Genomic DNA, 19,824 nt, shown 5'->3' with positions numbered 1-19,824 from the left:
TTGTAAATAAATATAATATCTTTTATTTATGGTTATTAGGTAACAATAACATACTCATGTAATTAGAGAAGTGATCATGTGAATACGAAGTAGATTATTTCTAGGATATTTTGTATTTATTGTTCCTTTATGGTGTCTATTATAAATAATGATCACCGCTGTGTAGTTTAGACACTAAGTTTCTCCTAATTTTACAGCTGCCATTGTCAGGATCTGAAACAATAGAGAAAAGGAAAATATTTTTAGTATTTTATTATAAAAGACTGGAAAATAAAGATAGAAAAGAACTAAGAGGCTGGTTCTTCTCTAGAGGCTGGTTCCTCCAAAAGGGCTGGCTCCCCTTACAACTTCATAATTCAATCCCTATTTATAATAAACAGACTCTATCAAAGACAATATCATAAAAGATATAATCTTGATAGAATATGACTCCTAACAAAAGATAGTATCTTAAATTAAAACATAACTCCTAAAATAAAATATTGACTCTAAAATTAAAAGATAGAATCCTAAATTAAAATAAATTTAATCCCTAATATTTAGATCCTAACAATACTCCCCCCTAATTATCAACCTTGTCCTCAAGGTTGGAAGCTAGTAGATAAAATCTTCTCCTCCCGGATCCCATTGTAGGTGACAAACCGGGTGAATCTTCAAATCAGCAAGTGCCAAAGTGTCCATATCCAGCGGCATTGGAGGAGGGCGCCTGGTTAAGATATTGAGGACCCATAGCTTCATCTGCACTGAGAGCTCACCCCTCTGTGTCGAGTGGTCATCATTGTCCATGTTGAAAGTCAAATGCAATTAATTAGCACACTAATTAGAATAATTAGAGTCTGATTTGTACAGCTAATTAGGACTTTTATGTTAATGTTATTAGCATTCATAGAGAGAATATTTTCCCTGATTTTAAGGCTAGAATAGTGCCCAGGTCTTTAGTCATTTGTATTCTATAAATACTGCTCATGTATCATTTTACCTATCAATATAATATCATACATTTTCCGCATGGTATCAGAGCTCGATCTGAACCATCCCTAACCTAGCACCGTCAAGCCATGGGAGACCAAAAATCTGATGAGTCACTCAAGGCAGAGGCTGGATCATTTCCGACCAGCTCACACGACGGGCTTACTCACCTTATCACTGGTCATAAGTTGAATGGCCAGAACTATAACCAATGGGTAAGGTCAGTCACGATCTTCCTCCAAGGAAAAGGAAGAGAAGGCTACATCACAGGAGATTCCAAGTGTCCTGAGAAAGGGGACACCAATCTTCAAAAATGGCAACTTGAGAACAGCCAAGTGATGACATGGCTGCTCAACACCATGACAAATGAAATTGGTGAAAATTTCATGTTCTATGACACTGCAAAAGATATATGGGATGCAGTGAAGGAGACGTACTCAGATGTCGACAATACATCTGCTGTGTTTGAGATAAAAAGCATACTCCATGACCTTCGACAGGGAGAATCCTCAGTTACTGAGCATTTTAACATACTCAACAGACATTGGCAGCAACTGGACATATATGAAGAAGTTAAATGGCGCTGTACGGAGGATCAAAAGAAATACAAGGACCTGGTCGGAAAAGAGAGAATTTACAAGTTCCTATTGGGACTAAACAAGGATCTTGATGAGGTTCGTGGAAGGATCCTTGGAACTAAACCACTTCCAAAAATTCGAGAAGCTTTCTCAGAAGTAAGAAGGGAAGAAAGCAGGAGGAAACTCATGCTAGAGACATCCATCTCAGCCCCATCCACTGAAAGCTCTGCAATGGCAGCAAGAGGAAACCAACCTCAGCCACCAACAAAGAAAACCCCTGGTGTGATCACTTGAATTTGATGAAAATATATTTCTGTAATTCATTCATAATACTTGACTAAAGGCTACAATATATAGACTAACAAAGAGATAAAAACAAACTAAATCTATCTAAACTTATCTCTATCTAAATAGATATTATCTCTATTTAAATAGATACTAATCTAAATAGATAAACAAATCTTAACTATATCTCTATGAGATAAGACTACTAATAATAAACTAAATCTTAACAGATATTCAACACTCCCCCTCAAGCTAAAGCTTACTTAGCTTTAAGCTTGTAACAAATCGAACCCAAGAAGAAAATTATCTTCATAGATATCACTTAATAATGACAGTCTTGGCAAATCTCTGAATTGAATAACCGTTCAAACTTCTAGTAAATCCATGGCAGCAAAAGACAACTTCTCATACTTCAATTGAATTATCTTTCAAACTTCTGCTAAATCCATGGGCAGGCAAAAGACAACTTCTCATACTTGATCTGGCTGAAATTGATGCAAGACAAAAACCAATTCTTCTGGAGTGTCATAGGGTAGCTGAGCCAGCAAACAAGGGCGAAAAACCAGCAACAATACGCCCGAAAACAAAACAAGGCTGAAGCAACAACTCACCAACAACAACCACACAGAAATAAAACATACTTGAAGTCGATCGATTGATGGCTTCTAAGACAAACAATGGTGTCAAATTTGACACAGACAACTCTCAAACATTAGAGAGTGGGCCAGCGCAGCTCGCAGCTGAAGCCCTAAAACCAAAACCAATAACTCTCAACTAGATAGTGGGCCAGCGCAACTCGCAGCTGAAGCCCTAAACCAGAAAACCAAACAACTAGAAAACCAAACAATCGAGACGAAACAAACGAAGGTGACATTGTCACCTTCAAAACCAAATTGCATAAAGTCAGCCAAGATGAGTATAATAAGAGCATCTCGAACAATGAGACGCAAACAACAACTCAAGTCTCAAAAACCAATGCGGAACCTGAGCGTCAAACCAGAGTTAAAACTCTAAACCAAACCAAACCAAACTAAACCAAACCAAACCAAACTTGGCCAACAATGAGAGATGGCACAACACACGTCAAAACAGAGGATCCTTAAAACCAAACCTGGCTGATACACAGATAGGACCAGCGAGAACAATGCAGCTGAGCAATACAATTAGATTCAACCTGATGCTTCTGCCTCTCCCAAAAACATTAGCACAAACTGGATTATGGAGAAATAGGAAAGCAAAGGAACGCAACAATCTGAATCAGATTGTTGGATACTCCAAAACACGCTGCTATTAAACAATCACCATAGAAGCTTCATTCTTGGATACAACCTCCACCAAACCAGCAACAAGGATAACGATTGTCGGCGGTGGTTGACTGTGGTCTCTATTAGGATATTTAGCAATATCCAACACTTCCCCTCAAGCTATAGCATACATGTCATATGCATAGCTTGTAACAAATATAATTAAGATTTAACAATATCCAGCAACAAGGGGAAGTGTTTTTTAGAAAGAACGAGGCCGTAAGAAAACGGCTAGAGTTAACAAGCGCGGAAGAGAAGTATAAGGAAAATTAATTCCAAAGAGATTTGGAAAAGCCCCCGTGAGGGGGCTCACTGGGGAGGAGCCCCCTCACAGCGGTAGGATCGAAACTTGCTCTGATACCAACTTAGAAATTGAGAGACCTATACTCAACCACAAAAGATAGCTCAAGAGTTGAGGTTTGCACAACCCTTATAAAGGCTATCTATGTTCTATCTCTAGCCAATGTGGGACTTCTAACAAAAAACTTTCACAGGAATATGAAATACTTCTTCTCCGAATTCGTCTTTACTGAGCTCACAAATCTCTACTCTGACCAACTTGGATAAACTTTTAACTTTCCCCTCAAATGAACAATCACTAAATTCTAAAGTAACACTAACAGATTTTCAAGAATAGGACATCCATAAAGAAACTCCATAAAATCTTGAGGCTTTTCAAAGTAAGTTGAAAAAGTTGCTCGGTAACTCGAATCCAGGACAACAGTCGACTTCAAGGTTCTCAACTCCACGTTGCATTGCTTTGTTCAACCACCGCTTCACATATGGCCAATAGCTTGGTAATCATCTTCTGCGAGGAGGCGAAACCCTTTGATGGGTTGGCGTGAACCTCGTTCATGAAGGACAGCACATACGAAATCAATAAAGCAATCATACAAAAATAGGGTTGGGACTGAAAGCCAAAGTGGCATCCACTTCTTTGAAACAAGACTTGTGGTAATGATATCTTCAATAGGAAGAAACTGAGAGAATGTGAAGCAGAATTTCCTTTGGCAACTGACTAATCCTATCAGTCATTGGGGGCTTTGGAGCCATTGGTGTTGTGATAACAACTTAGAAATTGAGAGACCTATACTCAACCACAAAAGATAGCTCAAGAGTTGAGGTTTGCACAACCCTTATAAAGGCTATCTATGTTCTATCTCTAGCAGACAATGCAAGAGGCCAGGCCACACCAAGGAGAATTGTTGGAGTATATATGGAAAACCTCCAGAAGCCAAACAATTCAAAAGCAAGGAAGGCAGAGGAAACACTGTGGTTCACCACCAAAACTCTGAGGTAATATCTAATTCATCACCATTCAGCAAAGAACAAATGGAGACTCTTCAAAAACTCCTTCAGCAGACCATGTTAACTGCAGGAAAAAGTGGTACTGCTGCAGTGGCTCAAAAAGGTAATTTCTTATATGCCTTAAACACTAGCAAAGGAAAAATAGAGTCATGGATCATTGACTCAGGAGCTTCAGATCACATGACTGGAGACTTAACTTTGTTTAGTAGTTATTCTCCTTGTCCCTATAACTACACTGTTCGAATAGCTGATGGAACACATTCTAAGGTCATGGGTAAAGGATCAATTATTATCTCCCCACATATTACACTTGAATCAGTTTTATATGTGCCCGAACTTGATTGTAACTTGTTGTCCATTAGCAAGATTACAAGAGATTTGAAATGTGTTGCTAAATTCTCTGATAACCTGTGTGAATTTCAGATTTTGGAGTCGGGGAAGACGATTGGCAATGCTAAAGAGTGTGCTGGACTCTACCTCCTCAAAGTTGAAAAATCAGAAGAATTGAAAACCCATTCTTATGCAGTAGCAACAGTTCCAAGTAGTGAAAATGATGTAATGTTGTGGCACTACAGATTAGGCCTCCCAAATTTCATGTACTTGGAAAAGATTTTTCCCTCATTATTCAATAAAAACCAGAAGAATTTTCAGTGTGAAACTTGCCAATTGTCTAAGCATACTCGCAGCCATTACCCACCACAACCATATAAACCATCTCAACCTTTCTCATTAATCCATAGTGATGTATGGGGACCTTCACGGGTTCACAACATTACTGGCTCAAGATGGTTTGTCACCTTCATTGACGATCACACACGGGTCACTTGGGTGTTTCTAATGAAGGAAAAATCAGAAGTTGGGAAGATTTTTGAAGTATTTCATAACATGGTGCAAACACAATTTCAAAGCAAGATTCAGATACTTAGAACTGACAATGGTCGTGAGTATTACAATCTTGCTCTAACTTCCTACCTTCAAAAGGTTGGAATTGTTCATCAAAGTTCTTGTGTAGACACCCCCCAACAGAATGGAGTTGCGGAAAGGAAGAATAGACACCTTCTGGAAGTGACTAGATCAATCATGTCGGCTACTAATGTTCCAAAACAATTTTGGGGAGAAGCTGTCCTTTCGGCCACATATCTCATAAACCGAATGCCTTCCCGTATCCTTGACTTTAAGACCCCATTATCCACACTTCAAACCACCTTTCCAGCCAGCAAAATCCTTTCTTCCATTCCATTAAAAGTCTTTGGATGTTCAGCCTTTGTCCACAACCTCAACCCCCGCCGTAGCAAACTGGACCCAAGGTCTATCAAGTGCATTTTTCTTGGTTATTCTCCCCACCAAAAAGGATATAGGTGCTACTCTCCCATAACTAAAAAATTCTACCACACTATGGATGTAACTTTCTTTGAGAATCAAGCCTATTATACCAAAGTTGGCATTCAGGGGGAGCAATCATACAGGTATCCAACTGAAACTTTGGAATACCAATCTTTGGGACTTGAACAAACTGAACCTGCACAAACCTTACCAACCCAAGCCTCCTCTCAACCAGCTGAAACAACACCTAAGCCAATTGAAAGGACAGCAGAAGTTGTAGCAGAAACTGAAAATGATGGAGTTGAAGTTTTAACTTCATCCCAACAGAATCAAGACCCAAAAGTACAAGGAGGAAACTTGAAGACTTATGAAAGGAAAAGGAGGAAGGAAGTAGAACCATGAGTCCAACCAGGCCCTAGAAAATGAAGTCCCTACGGGTAATGTTGTTCCTAATTCTGTTCCTGTTAACATGAATGCACCTGACACTGATATTCCTATTGCCATGAGAAAAGGGGTGAGAACTTGTACTCAACACCCTATTGAGAGATATGTTTCATATGGAAAGTTATCACAAAAATACAGGTCATTTGTAGCTGCTGTTGACAACATAGAAATTCCCAAAAACATTCAAGAAGCTCTGCAGAAACCTGAATGGGCAGCAGCTGTAACAGAAGAAGTTCAAGCACTGGTAAAAAATGGGACTTGGGAAATCACCACTATACCAGAAGGAAAGAGGCCAGTGGGATGCAAGTGGATATTTTCAGTCAAATACAATGCTGATGGAAGTATAAACAGGTACAAAGCCCGGTTGGTTGCAAAAGGATTTACACAATCATATGGAGTGGATTATGAAGAAACATTTGCACCTGTGGCAAAACTCAATTCTGTTCGAGTCCTGTTATCTTTGGCAGCAAATCTAGATTGGCCTCTTCACCAACTAGATATAAAGAATGCCTTTCTAAATGGTGAGTTAGAAGAAGAGGTGTATATGCAAATACCTCCAGAACTTGAATCACCCAACACTTCAAACATGGTATGCAGACTCCGTAAATCACTATATGGCCTAAAACAATCACCAAGAGCATGGTTTGACAGACTAACAAGGGTTGTCAAAGAAGATGGTTTTGTTCAATGCCAAACAGACCATACTATGTTTGCTAAGCACTCTATGGATGGGAAGATAGCCTTATTCATTGTCTATGTTGACGATATCGTTATTACAGGAGACGATTATGACCAAATCAAACATCTCAAGAGTCTTTTAGCAAACGAATTTGAGGTCAAGGATTTGGGCCAGCTCAAGTACTTTCTAGGGATGGAAATTGCTCGGACAAAGAATGACATTTATGTTTCTCAGAGGAAGTACACTCTGGATTTACTTAAAGAAACAGGGATGCTCGGATGCAAAGCAGCTAATACCCCATAGAGCCGGTCAAAAGAAGTGAAGAGGAAAGTATTCCAGCTGATAAAGATAGATATCAAAGTCTGGTTGGAAAATTAATTTATCTAACTCGCACGAGGCCAGATATTGGCTTTGCTGTAAGCTTGGCTAGTCGCTACATGTCAAACCCAACTGAGACTCACATGAAGACTGTGAACAGAATCCTCCAATACCTAAAGGGATCACCTGGTCGAGGACTTTATTTTCAGAAGAACTCAAACAGAGGCATTGAAGTCTACACTGATTCAGATTGGGCAGGTTGCTTATCTGACAGGAAATCTACCACAGACTATTGCACCTTTGTATGGGGAAATATGGTAACTTGGAGAAGTAAGAAACAATCTGTAGTAGCTAGGAGTAGTGCAGAAGCTGAATTCAGAGCTATGGCACAAGGTATTTGTGAAGGAATTTGACTCAAACGAATGCTGGATGAGATCAGAATTCCTACCAATTACACCATGAGAATACTGTGTGACAACAAGGCTGCTATAAGCATTGCTAAGAATCCAGTTCACCATGATAGGACAAAGCATGTGGAGATTGATAGGCATTTCATTAAGGAGAAAATTGATCAAGAGATTATACGTGTTGATCACATTCCATCATGCAAGCAAACAGCAGACATCATGACTAAAGCTCTTCCAAGGAACATATATGAAAATATCAGATCCAATCTGGGTATGATAGATATCTTCCACCCAGATTGAGGGGGAGTGTTGAAAGTCAAATGCAATTAATTAGCACACTAATTAGAATAATTAGAGTCTGATTTGTACAGCTAATTAGGACTTTTATGTTAATGTTATTAGCATTCATAGAGAGAATATTTTCCCTGATTTTTAGGCTAGAATAGTGCCCAGGTCTTTAGTCATTTGTATTCTATAAATACTGCTCATGTATCATTTTACCTATCAATATAATATCATACATTTTCCGCAGTCCACAAAGTCCAGTGTTAATTGTGTACCTAGATGCTTGAAAACGTCTGCATTGCCAAATTTTTCAATCTTAACAGCATTCATAGTCATTGACATCGGAGCCTCTACCATAGAGATTGTGCTTCCAAAAGACTTAATACTAGAGATGTGGGGCGTGATGGCAGCATCGTCTGTGAGACATTCCATTGGCAAAGCAGTGTCATGCTATTTAGATCTGAACAGCCTAGAGAGGAATAACCTGACCGATGCCATTTTAGCCACGGGAGAAAAAGTGTCACCATAAATCCAAGCCAAACACCTGTGTATATAACCTTTGGTCTACAAACAAGGTTTGAGACGACCAACTTGATCATCAAGCCCAACTTTGACTTTGAGAATCCACGTGCAACCTACAAAAGACTTCCCAAGAGGAAGAGGAACAAGTCCCAAGTACCACTATTATGAAGAGCTCGCATTTCATCAATTAGAGCTTCCCTCTAACCAAGGTGAGATAAAGCATCACCTCACCTACAATCTTAAGGAATAGCCATAAGAGGCAAAGAGGGAAATACATGCATAATGTAAAGGTTACACTAGATCTCAAAAGTGTTATAAGTGTTGCTCCCTGTCTCTTCGTTGGTACTTCGTTTCAGTTGATGTTACATTCTTTGAGTCTACCGCTTAATTTGGGACCTCTACAAGGTTGAGTCCACATTACCCATGTTTTCATCATCTCAACTTACTACTCCTCAGCAGGAAGTTTAGTCTCCTCCACCAGCCAATCCAGATTCTTCAGGTCCTTTGCAGGTTTATCAGTTCGACCACGACCAAATCCACCATCACCAGCCCATGCAGAGATCGCAACGAACTCCCCTCTGGATCCAACTCCTTTGTCTCCTCTAGCCCTACCCCGAGAGACTGATCTCCCAATTGCATTTCGAAAAGGTATATGCTTAACCCGTAAACCCTCTCCTCATTATGTTAATTTGGGTTATCGAAACTTGGTTCAGTTCTATTGAATAAATCAATTCTTCTTCTCAATCTTTTTGTTTCCATAATATTAGTATCAGAAGTCAGAACTCCATCCAGGAGCTGTGGTATCCAAATGTTTATGGTAGTGGGCAGAATGGGTAATCGAGTAGAAGCCATGGAAAGGTACATTGAAGCTTTGAATCACAATAAAGATGAAGAGCTAGGAACTGCGAGGAGGATTGCAGAATTCGGCAAGGTAGTCAAAATCGAGATTCTACTTGGGATCGGGAGGGGAGTAAAAGATCGTAAAAGCGAGATCGTAACACGACTCGTAAGATCCTACTTATTAATAAATATATATATATGCATAAAAATTCATATATGTGTAAAATACCAACTCATAACATAAGACATCAAACTCAATAAAAAGGCTTAAAAAACCAGCGTTCAAAGGAGAAGATGAAGCAAAACTTCAGGGTTTGAAGCCCCTGTTCCAGACATGGTGTGCAACTTAGAGCAAGGGAGAAGATGAAGCAGAACTTCTGATGGTGAGAGACTGAGAAGTGAGAAGAGGAGAATAACACAATTAAATAGAAAACCCAAAACAGAACGTGCATAATTTGAAATTGAATTTGGAAGTTTGAGAGATTTAAGGAATTAATGGTTGAATAACGGATTCGAGGCTGAATCATGGCTGAATAGACGGTGGAAGTTACGAAAATTATGGGATTTTAGGCGTTTAACTTACCCGGGTCGCGAACCGGGTCGGCGGGCGAAACGGGTCGGCGGACGAAACAGGTCAAAATCCATCCAAACAACGCAAATCTGGGTTCGCCTCGGCACGTCGATTCAACCGATCTAATGCTCCAGCACGACGATCTCACTCGATTCCATATTTCCGCACCGGAGGGCGAGATCGAGCACGGCGGCCGGCCGGCACGTAAGAATGTGCGATCTCACGCTCCAGCACGCGATTTTGACTACCATGGAATTCGGAATAGGAACGATACAAACGTGCGATCGAGAGGGAGCGAAATGAAGAGAGGCTTCGGAATTTGGACCCCATTGTGGAATCGGTGTTGCGACGAATTGAGGAGAGCTCAACAGAGCTGGTGGAGGAATTGGGGGAAACAAAAATGTGGACGAACGCACTGTTTTTGGTGGTATAATTGGGGGCGTTGCCGGAAGTGTGGGCGGAGGAAGCGGTGGACCCAAGAGTTCACATTGTTTGGCGGCTGAAAGGTATATGACTCCAACTAAAAAAATGGTGGAAGCTTGACATCCCGATTTTTAATGGATGCATACAATTGGATTCAGAAATTTGAAAGGATTCTTCTGGATTAAGGGAGCACTTGAGGATGAGAAAATTCAAGGGCTTTGGATGGCAAGGCACTAAGCTGGAACCGGTGGTGTTGATTATGTTCAATTATAATAGGAATTGTTGTATAGTTAAATGGTGTGTGATTTTAATTACCCTATTTACATCATTTCTAATATTTATTTTGGATCTTCATGTACTTGCTTGTATTCACATCTCCGGTTTTAGTATTGGCACATATATTAATTAAACTAATAAATTATCTATTCATTGACTTGAAATTATTATGACTTTCCACTTTCTAGTATCATTTGTATTATTTGTTTATAAACTCAATGTTGAAAAGACTATAAGGTTACTCATGTCAAGCTGATCAAATATGGTTGGTAGGTGGACAATCTTACTAGTAAGTCAAGAAGTCTCGAGGCTGAACTTGATAGAACATTAAAGCAATTGAAGGAAGTGACCGCAGTAGCTGCAGAGGAAGCTGGAAAGTGTAAATCTGCAAAAGAGGTTATTAAGTCATTAACTGCTCAGGTAGGGTACTCATCCATCGACATATTTTTTCTTTTTTAAATTTCTCTGCTTCTAATTTTTATTTTCCATATTAGGTAGCATAGTTTATGTTTGTTCATACTGTTTATGGATTATGTAAACTGTTCTTGAAGGGGCAGATCTAGAATTAGACATCTGCTATATATCTTAAGAATCAGAATAACTGAACAAATATAGGACCTGACGTTAAAGGACCACCTTTAGGGGCAAATAACCCATAATTTTAAATTTTTGTTAGAAATAAAAGGCAATCTGTGAATGTTACAACTTCTAGTTGTGTAATTTTTTTTGGGAAGAGGAAGGGGGAGTTGGTTTGATCGTATGTGGTATCTACTGCATATATCTACAGTATGTTGAGCTTGATAATGCACATGAAGATTTAATCTTTAAAAGAATAAACTATGAAGGAAAATTTTGACATTGAATTGTCGGGATTTGAGAAAGATATTTCGACTTTTCTCCTGTCTGACTTGCAATCTTGTATTGGGCTGAATTTTAGGCATTGAAGAGCCAACAAGAAATTAATCTCAATGTTGCAGAAATTCCTCGATTTAGTGCTTTAATGCTTGTCTGCTATGATTCTAATGTATGACCTTGTGTGATGGATTTAATCAAATGAAAATAATAATTCAATTGTTAAAGTCGAAGTTATTTCCCAGCGTGTTTATTTCTTTGGGTCGCCAAAGAATTCAGTTACATTTTGAAAACAGCCGAAAATGACGTGTATAGCCTAGAACGAGATTTATAGATCGATTTATTGTGAGTGGTAATTAAATATTTTCTTATCATTACGATAATGTACGCGTACTTTGGTGATTTTTGACTATAATATTGCTATGATGTCGAAAAATTCTACAGATAGTGTTTTCGGCTTGTAAACGAACCAGCTAGAAACCTGGTCAGATTTGAGGAGACTTAGTGAGGAAGCCTTGTTAGTGCAATTAGACAAACTTAGGATTTGAATTGAGTGGGCCAACACATGAGACAGGTTTGAGTTTGGTTGAAAGGTACATGTGCATGTAAGTGAGGTAAGCATTTGGAGAAGGGAAAAATCTGAATCCCCCTCTCACACACTTCAGATTTCTTTGCTAAGAGAGAGAGAAATGCCTAGGAGAGAGAGAGAGAGAGGCAGACAGAGAGAAGAGAGAGAGAGAGAAAGAAAGAGAGTTAGTGAGAGAAAGAAATAATTCTTCTTCACTAGAGCTGAACCTTGTCTCTTCATCACTCCCAAACACCACCCAATCTTCATCTTTTGCTCTTCACTTCTTCACAAAAGAGCTAACATTCAAGGTGAGTTTCATGATGCCAAAAAATGTCAACTTTACCTTTTATGTGTTAAAAAACTCTTGTTGGTTTTGTTGATGTCGTCAAGCTTCTTCTTGGCTTCATGGAAGTTAAAATGGTTTTGGAAAAAGGTAAGGTTTTAGTGTTAGTACATTTTGAACTTGAGTTTTGAAGAATTTTTTTTTGGTAAAGGTTTTAACCATGGAGAAGGGCTTCCTAACATGTGATTTGTATTTCCAAAAGATGAGTTTTGATGATAAAAGGTTCGGAAGAATTGCTCTTTAAGGTAAAACCTTGTTCACGTTGGTTAGGAGCACTTAGGTTTTCCAAAGATGTGCTTAGTGATTGAGGAAAGCTTGAGTCTTGACAATATGTTTTTTGTTGATGTTTTGGTCACAAGAAAATGCTTTAGAAATGGTCATATGAAAAGAAGGGTTTAGGGAAAGTGGAAAATGGATTTCAAGGTCAAAGTTTCAACTTTAAAGAGGAATAGTTTTGGTTTTGATGCAAGCATCCTCTACAAGTGTTGTTGTAACCCTAAAACCAGACCTTGAGCTTGACCCAAGAGTAGATAACCTTGTGTATTTGTTGAGTGTGGCTAAGATATGTATATATATATATATATATATATATATAGTATGTATATATTGTATATATATATACATGTATATGACTATTGATTGATGTATGATTATTGTGAAGGTGTTAAACCTTCTTTAATTTTACCCCGAGAGCTTTGAGTGGGAAGGAAAGCGATCGAGGAAAGGGTACTTCGAACTTAATTATGGCCTTAAGCTTGTGCATTATTTGTGAGTGTTGTATGAAACTTGAATATTCGGTGATGAATATGTTAAATGTGATGAATAGCTAATGGAAATGGACCTTGATATGATGCATGAAACTTGCATGTAAAGGGGCTAAAAGATTAAGACTTAAGCTAAAAATGAAGTTCATAAGCTCTGTCCTAAGGCCATGCATGAGCGTGCATGCCTGAGTGCTCATGTGCAGGAGCCATGCATGAGCGTGCAACTCTGTACGCTCATTGGCACCAGACGACAGTGGCACTGTAGCACGCATGAGCTTGGGTCAGCATGCGCACGACCCCTGTGTAATATTTGAAAGTTGACGTTTTTTGCCATGTTTTGGAATGTTTAGGAGGTATTATTGATTATGGATCGAAACCTTGAATATTATGTAAAATATACATGAAATATATGAGTTGAGAATGTATGATTAACATGAGGATTGAATACGAACATGATGATTTATGAATTGGGTGATGAATGTTGTTTATTGAACGAATATGACGCGTACTTAAGCGTAAGCTTGTAGATTATGTTTATCGATTGTGATCGATGTGCAGAACCGAAATGAGGGTGAGCTGTCATCGTGACAAGTAGTTGTGGACACCTATAAGTTAGTGATCCCGACCACTCATGAGGTGAAGGTGTGTTGGACAACGTTAGTGAATATAATTTTGTTGTTTGACTAACCACGATCGCGTCATGCGTGCATACATTTGTTGGGATGATGGAATGGTCATGCCCGTGTTGGTGGGCGATGAAGAGGTCGTGCCCTCGATGGTTGATAATGGAGTGGTTAACAATGAAGTTACAATCACTAGTCAGAAGGTGATACTGGGGATGGTATCCAAAGTGTTGTTCCACCTACCCATTGTGGATGCTGGCGTTGATTATCCGGATCAGGGTGAAACTACATTGAGCATATGGCATACGCTAACAATAGGGGTTCCTAACAATAGAGACCACGTAGGTTCCCTGGAACTTCATCGATGTTGTGAATTGGTTGTCATTGCGTGATACATGATCGTGCGACTTGAGACCTTGTGACATGCCTGCTTGAGGATATACTGTGTCGTGAGCTATGTCAATAATCATGAGTGTGTGTGTAAGAATGATATACATGTATATATGTATATATATATATACTGCGGATATACTTTTATTCTGGAAGTTGACCCTTCAACACCATTGTCTATATGTTTGACTATGTGCCGCCGTTTCAAAAACCAGTTGCGAGGGATATGGGAGAGCGACGTTCGACTGACGGAGATAGCTCTTCAGAGGAGAAGTAAAGTCTTGTGTAAGGCTAGAGCCTTTGGGGTAGGGAGCTCACCGTTGGTGCTTGAAGCAAGCAGGATGATCTTATGAGTCTTTCATTGTACTTATGTTTATGGTTGTAAGGTTATTTATTATTAGCTAATTATTATGCATTCGTTAGAATATGTTTTAGGAAAAGAAAGAAAGATGCTTCGAAAAAAAAATATATACCTGCATCGTTATGTTTTCGAAAGCTAATCAACTTGTTTAATTTACTTTGGGGCACTAAGTAACCCCCGAAAATCGGGGCGTTACAAGAGTAGTACAATGGATGTGTGATTACATCAAGATAGTCAAAATCGAGATCCTATGTAGGATCGGTTTGGGGAGTGAAGGTCTTAAATCATGGGATAGAAAATATTTTTATTTATATGCCTATGAATCCACATACAAGCATAGGAAATAGCTTACGTGAGAAAAATAACTTTAAACCACAAAAGAAATAATACTTACTTCCATTCCTAACATAATACATAGAAATGTCAAGCATGGTGTACTATTACTAAGAGAGAGACCAGCAGTTGCAGTACCACCAGCACTTATTGAGGACATTTTCAGAGCAGTAGAGGAATGAAGAACAAACAGATACCTAATCTGAGAAGCAGGGAGATTGCGAGGTGAGTTTCAATTAAAGAGGAAGAGCTGATGGGGGGAGATGAAGAAAAACAGAAAAACGAAACTGGCGATATGAGTTTCGATTGAAAAGGAGGTGATGGGAGACAACGGCACAAGAGGAAAACATAACCAGCGAGGTGAGTTTCAATCGAAGTAAGAGGAAAATTAGTTTCTGAAAGATGCATTTGCCATTTAGGGTTCAAACAAAACCGGGTCAGAAAATGGGTTACTGGTTCATAGTGGAACCTAACTTGTTTTGTGAGCTTGACAAGATGACTACTGATCACACAATTTTATGAGTTTAATGGTTATCCTAACCATTCATACAAAAATGAGTTATAAGCCAATATTGGAATCACTTAGGCAAGTATAGCTCTATCTTAGGTACGTGATTGTGATTTTGACTACTATGGATTACATGAAATAATATACCTCTAATAATGAAATTATTCGAGAGAAAGCTTTAGGTAGCTCCTTCGATTGTGAAAAGATGGCAGACTCTTTTCTTAGGTTGTTTGAGCATATATGGTGATGATTTGTTGAAACAGCTTCAAGGAGGGTTCTCTAGAGTTGTCCTATATAGAGTTTTAGATAAAGACCAAGGAAAAGTATAGGTCTAACAATAAAAAGATGTTTAGAGTTAAATGGTTTACCATTCTACTTAATTACATTATTCTTTGTTTGGTCCATGTAGTTGATTTCACTGTGTGAGAAATAACTTTGGATGTTGTTGCCAAAAACATTGTGTACCTTACGTAGGTTTGAAGAAATTGCTTGAGTTGAGTACAAATAAGATAAATATTTAATACACAAATTGTTATAATAAATCTAAGATTATATTGCTTTCTTGTTGTGACCAAGGGACGTTGGATTAGAATATTAGTATTGAAGTTTAACTTCCCTGTGCTTTAGCCCTCGACTCATTTTCTCTAATGTTGTCGATTATAAATTGTGGTACAGTTGAAGGAGATGGCGGAAAGACTGCCAAAAGGGCATGATACTGACTCCAGCACAAACTCCTATGCTGAAACCACTAACAGAATTGTAGATCAGTCCTTGGATGAGAGCTATATATCAAACACTATCACTCCTGTAAGTGAAGGAAGCAGCAATGAAGAAAAGCCAATATTGGCTAATGGTTCTAGAACACAAAGTGGAAAAGCAGAGTGGGTGGTGCAAGATGAACCAGGTGTATACATAAGTTTGTCCTCCATTCCCGGTGGTGGTAATGAACTTAAGCGCGTTCGCTTCAGGTATTTATCGTCTGCTATCCTCTAATTTGTTTAATATGTAAATTTTCCACCATATTCTCAGTTGACAATATGTTTATTCCTTTAGTATCGTGACCAATGTTAAAATTAAATCCTTCTCAACAAATCATTAGAAGTGACACTTGGGATGACTCTTGGACCCAAACCTAATGACTACACATAAAAACATCCCACATAGGGTAAATTGGGTTTAGCAATCATCCATAAAATTTTGTAGGTATGAGTTCCGGTTATGAATACAGTAGAATCCATGCATGACACACTATTTATTTATTATGTTTTATTATTAGAATTTGAAGTTGCATAATTTTTTCTTGAAGTTTCATGATTATGTTTGTAATGTTTATATTAGTAATTAGATGCCTGTACCAGCAGCTGGCCCCTGATGTACCGTACGAAGCGTAGAGGATACCTCGGAAGTATCCTCCTCAAAAGAAGTAGGCGGTGTGGGCAGGAATCTGCCTCTCCCCAGGCTCATCAAAGAAGGTGGAAGGTCAAAGCTCACTGTCATCCGGCGTAGTCTCCTTTGGACCAGGTGTCCATGCGCATTGTGCACGTCCTCGACCACTCGTCCTGTGTAGGTAGCCGTCCTGGAGGCGTGGTCAACCTCTCAAGACTCAGGGTCAGTTCTATCAATCATTTCGTAGCGGATTCGCCCCGAATGGCGAACTCCCTGAAACCAGTTTTCCAGCATCTGGTAGTTTGCTGACCGTCCAAACACAAACAAGACATGCAAGGGTCAACTTACTAGAATAATGTATAATACACTGCAAGATATCACAATATAACAATTTATAACATATAGTAACATGATTAACAATGACATATCCATATTAGGTAAAACATCCAATCATGTTATCAATCCACAAGTCACAAGTTCATCATCAACACATCAACAAATATAGTTAGTTGCATGACATGCTAGCGCAATGTATGCTCAAAGGGTTATCCGGATATACGCCACCCCACCTGGTGACGAGACAATCCAAAGGTCTTGGTGCTCCATGACTGGACACCTCGGAGTTGATCCAACACAAGCCTAGTGTTGACCATTTTTGCTCGGGTGTCGCTTACTACCTAGGCATAGCTAAGTCGATCCAACCCTCCTGGTTGACCATTTCTACTTGCACATGTCGGAAGACGGTACCTCTGTACGCTTCCATGAAGGCCCGATCTGATATCGTTTCCCTTACCTTCGTCGATTCTTCTTTTTTCCTTGTCCTTGCTCAGTTGCTCCAACTCTTTGAGTTTCAAACTTGAACGTTTCAACCTTTAAGCAAAACACAGTCTCTTAGTCACTCCGCGACTACTAAACTTAAAGCGACTAATCAATATCAGAAAGTTCTCTAAGCTCTAGGAATGCAACACTTAAGAGAATACAAGCTTAACCGGAATGGGTAACTTGACTCAAAATTCAAGTTTTAAATTATCATGTAACAAGCAAGCTTCTAAGATTTCACCTTCACATGCTAATGCACAAAACATGTTAATTTCCACAAGTGATTTCTGACATTTTCCCTTCTCCCTTTTCTCTATGGCCCACGACCTCATGTGTCTAATTGGCACAAAATTCCCTTTTCATTTCACTTCCCACATACAACACCAATTTAAGCTCATGTGAGGTTTTTCCTGTCAATAGGATTAGCTGGCAGAATTAACTGCCAGCATCCTGCATTTATTTACAGTTGTAATTCATTCTATAATTAGAATAGGCTAGTTGTAGGATAGCAGTTATAACAATTTAGCATATTTTTAGGGATTGTATTATGCTATTTATATCAGAATCCTCCAGCAGGAGAATACACAGTTCAAAGTTCAAACCTATGTTATTTTCAGAGTCTAACATGGTATTAATCTTGGTTCTGATCCTATCATAGTTTCGTTGAAAATTCCTTGTCCTAATCATAATCCTGGTTCTCTCTTTTGTCTCAAGCTTATCCTGGTCAAGTCCAACTTCCTTTTGTTCCTTGTTCAGACTTCAACCTTTGTGGTTGTTCTCTTTTCTCAGTCTCATGGCTTCAGAAAAATATGACATCTTATTTGTTCGTCTCAATGGAAGGAAGAACTACTCAGCCTAGGCATTTCAGTTCGAAATATTTGTCAAAGGTAACCTTTGGGATCATGTTGACCGCAGCACCCTAGCTCCTGATAAGGACAAATTTAAGACTAAACATGCCAAGTGGGAGGTCAAAGATGCTCAAGTCAAGGCATGGATCATCATCTCTGTTGATCCCAACATCGTTCTCACTCTTTGACCATGCAAGATTGTTGCTGATATGTGGGACTTCCTAAAGAAAATCTAGTCAGAATAACACTGCTCGTAGATTCCAACTTAACATGAAATCTCCATTTCTCAGCAGGAAAGTCTCTCTATCTCTGAGTTTTATTCTCATTTCACTAATCTTTGGGCTGAATATACTGACATGATCCATGAGAACTTGACTATAGAGGGTCTGCCGGGCGGTCAATAGCAACAACAACATTTGGATCTTGGCGGGGCGGCGGTGGATTAACATTCTCCTTTTTTTCGACAGCCGGTTTGGATTTGGGAGGGGGCCGGGTTGACTCAAGTTTGTTTGTTTAAAGACCCTATCACTAGTGGTCTTCTCAGAGGCGCCAGAGGTTCTTTGACGCTTGAGATCCTGCTCATTGCCAGCATCAGAATTGCCTTCGAGGCAGGATTCCTGATTTCTCTTCCTTTCATTTTCAGTAGCCTTCTTCTCAATTTCAGCAGCAGCTTGGGCTAGATAAGCCTTCATGCTCAAAGCACTAGCATCAGCCTTGCCTCTGCCCATCTTAGCTGCACAAGAAAGTATTACGTTAAAACAAGAAGAATGGCGAGCTACAAGAGCGAGCATATAGAGAAATAATCAACTTACTAAAAAATTGAGCCACGGTTCCGTTCTTGGAGGCCTCAATCAAGTCATGGCCAGAAAATGTGGGCAATGATTGGAGGTAGGCGGCGACCCCTCGCTCGGAAATTTTAAAGCATCAAATGAAACATAAATTTTCCGGCGAGGATTTTTGGTCCAATAAAAAGAAAAGAGAGGACAATTATTTGAATCTCGAAACATATTGTTTATCTCTGGCGACTCAACAATCTTAAAAAACTTTTTTTTGCCAAACTTTGTAATTACTCGAGAGGGGTGAATAAGCTCATTTTCTTTCGGGCGAGAAGTGGGATCCATTTAATGGAAGTAGGTTTCTTGGTGACAGACTTATAAAAGAAAAAGAATAAGGGGTACGTCGGTGTAAAGCTCAGATGATCGCACAAAATCTCAAAGCATCGTATAAAACCCCAAGCATTGGGAAGAAGTTTTATGTTAAGATCGGTGAAAATATAGCCGTATAAGTAAAAGAAATCAGGCGATTCATCTGATGTCTCCTCTCGGAGAGTAACAAAATCATCATCGCCGCAGGGTAGGACGTTCAAATGCAAATCATCATTACAGGAGGTGGCGAGGTTCACCTTCGTGAAACCCTAGGCAGTCAATCGATGAGAGTTGATGCTCCCAATGCTACCCCAAATGGAACGATACAAACACTTATCCTCAACCAAGTGTT

General features: G+C 39.2%; 1 protein-coding gene across 3 annotated transcripts in view; it reads left to right on the top strand.

Moving 5' to 3' along the window:
• Window positions 1–19,824, top strand: part of LOC130710045 (PH, RCC1 and FYVE domains-containing protein 1) — a 30,058-nt gene that overhangs the window by 6,393 nt on the left and 3,841 nt on the right. For 2 of the 3 annotated variants that reach the window (XM_057559198.1, XM_057559199.1), the window contains exons 7-8: window positions 10,806–10,952; window positions 15,950–16,242. In XM_057559198.1, coding sequence (XP_057415181.1) covers window positions 10,806–10,952; window positions 15,950–16,242 — 440 coding nt within the window. Of the gene's footprint in view, window positions 1–10,805; window positions 10,953–15,949; window positions 16,243–16,635; window positions 17,043–19,824 lie in introns of those variants that run through there. The other variant, XM_057559197.1, reaches the window with a different exon arrangement.

Source organism: Lotus japonicus, chromosome 4, assembly GCF_012489685.1.
Source record: "Lotus japonicus ecotype B-129 chromosome 4, LjGifu_v1.2".
NCBI classification, from domain to species: Eukaryota; Viridiplantae; Streptophyta; class Magnoliopsida; order Fabales; family Fabaceae; genus Lotus; species Lotus japonicus.
Note: the sequence above shows the minus strand (reverse complement) of the source record. Positions and strands in the feature narration are given on the sequence as shown.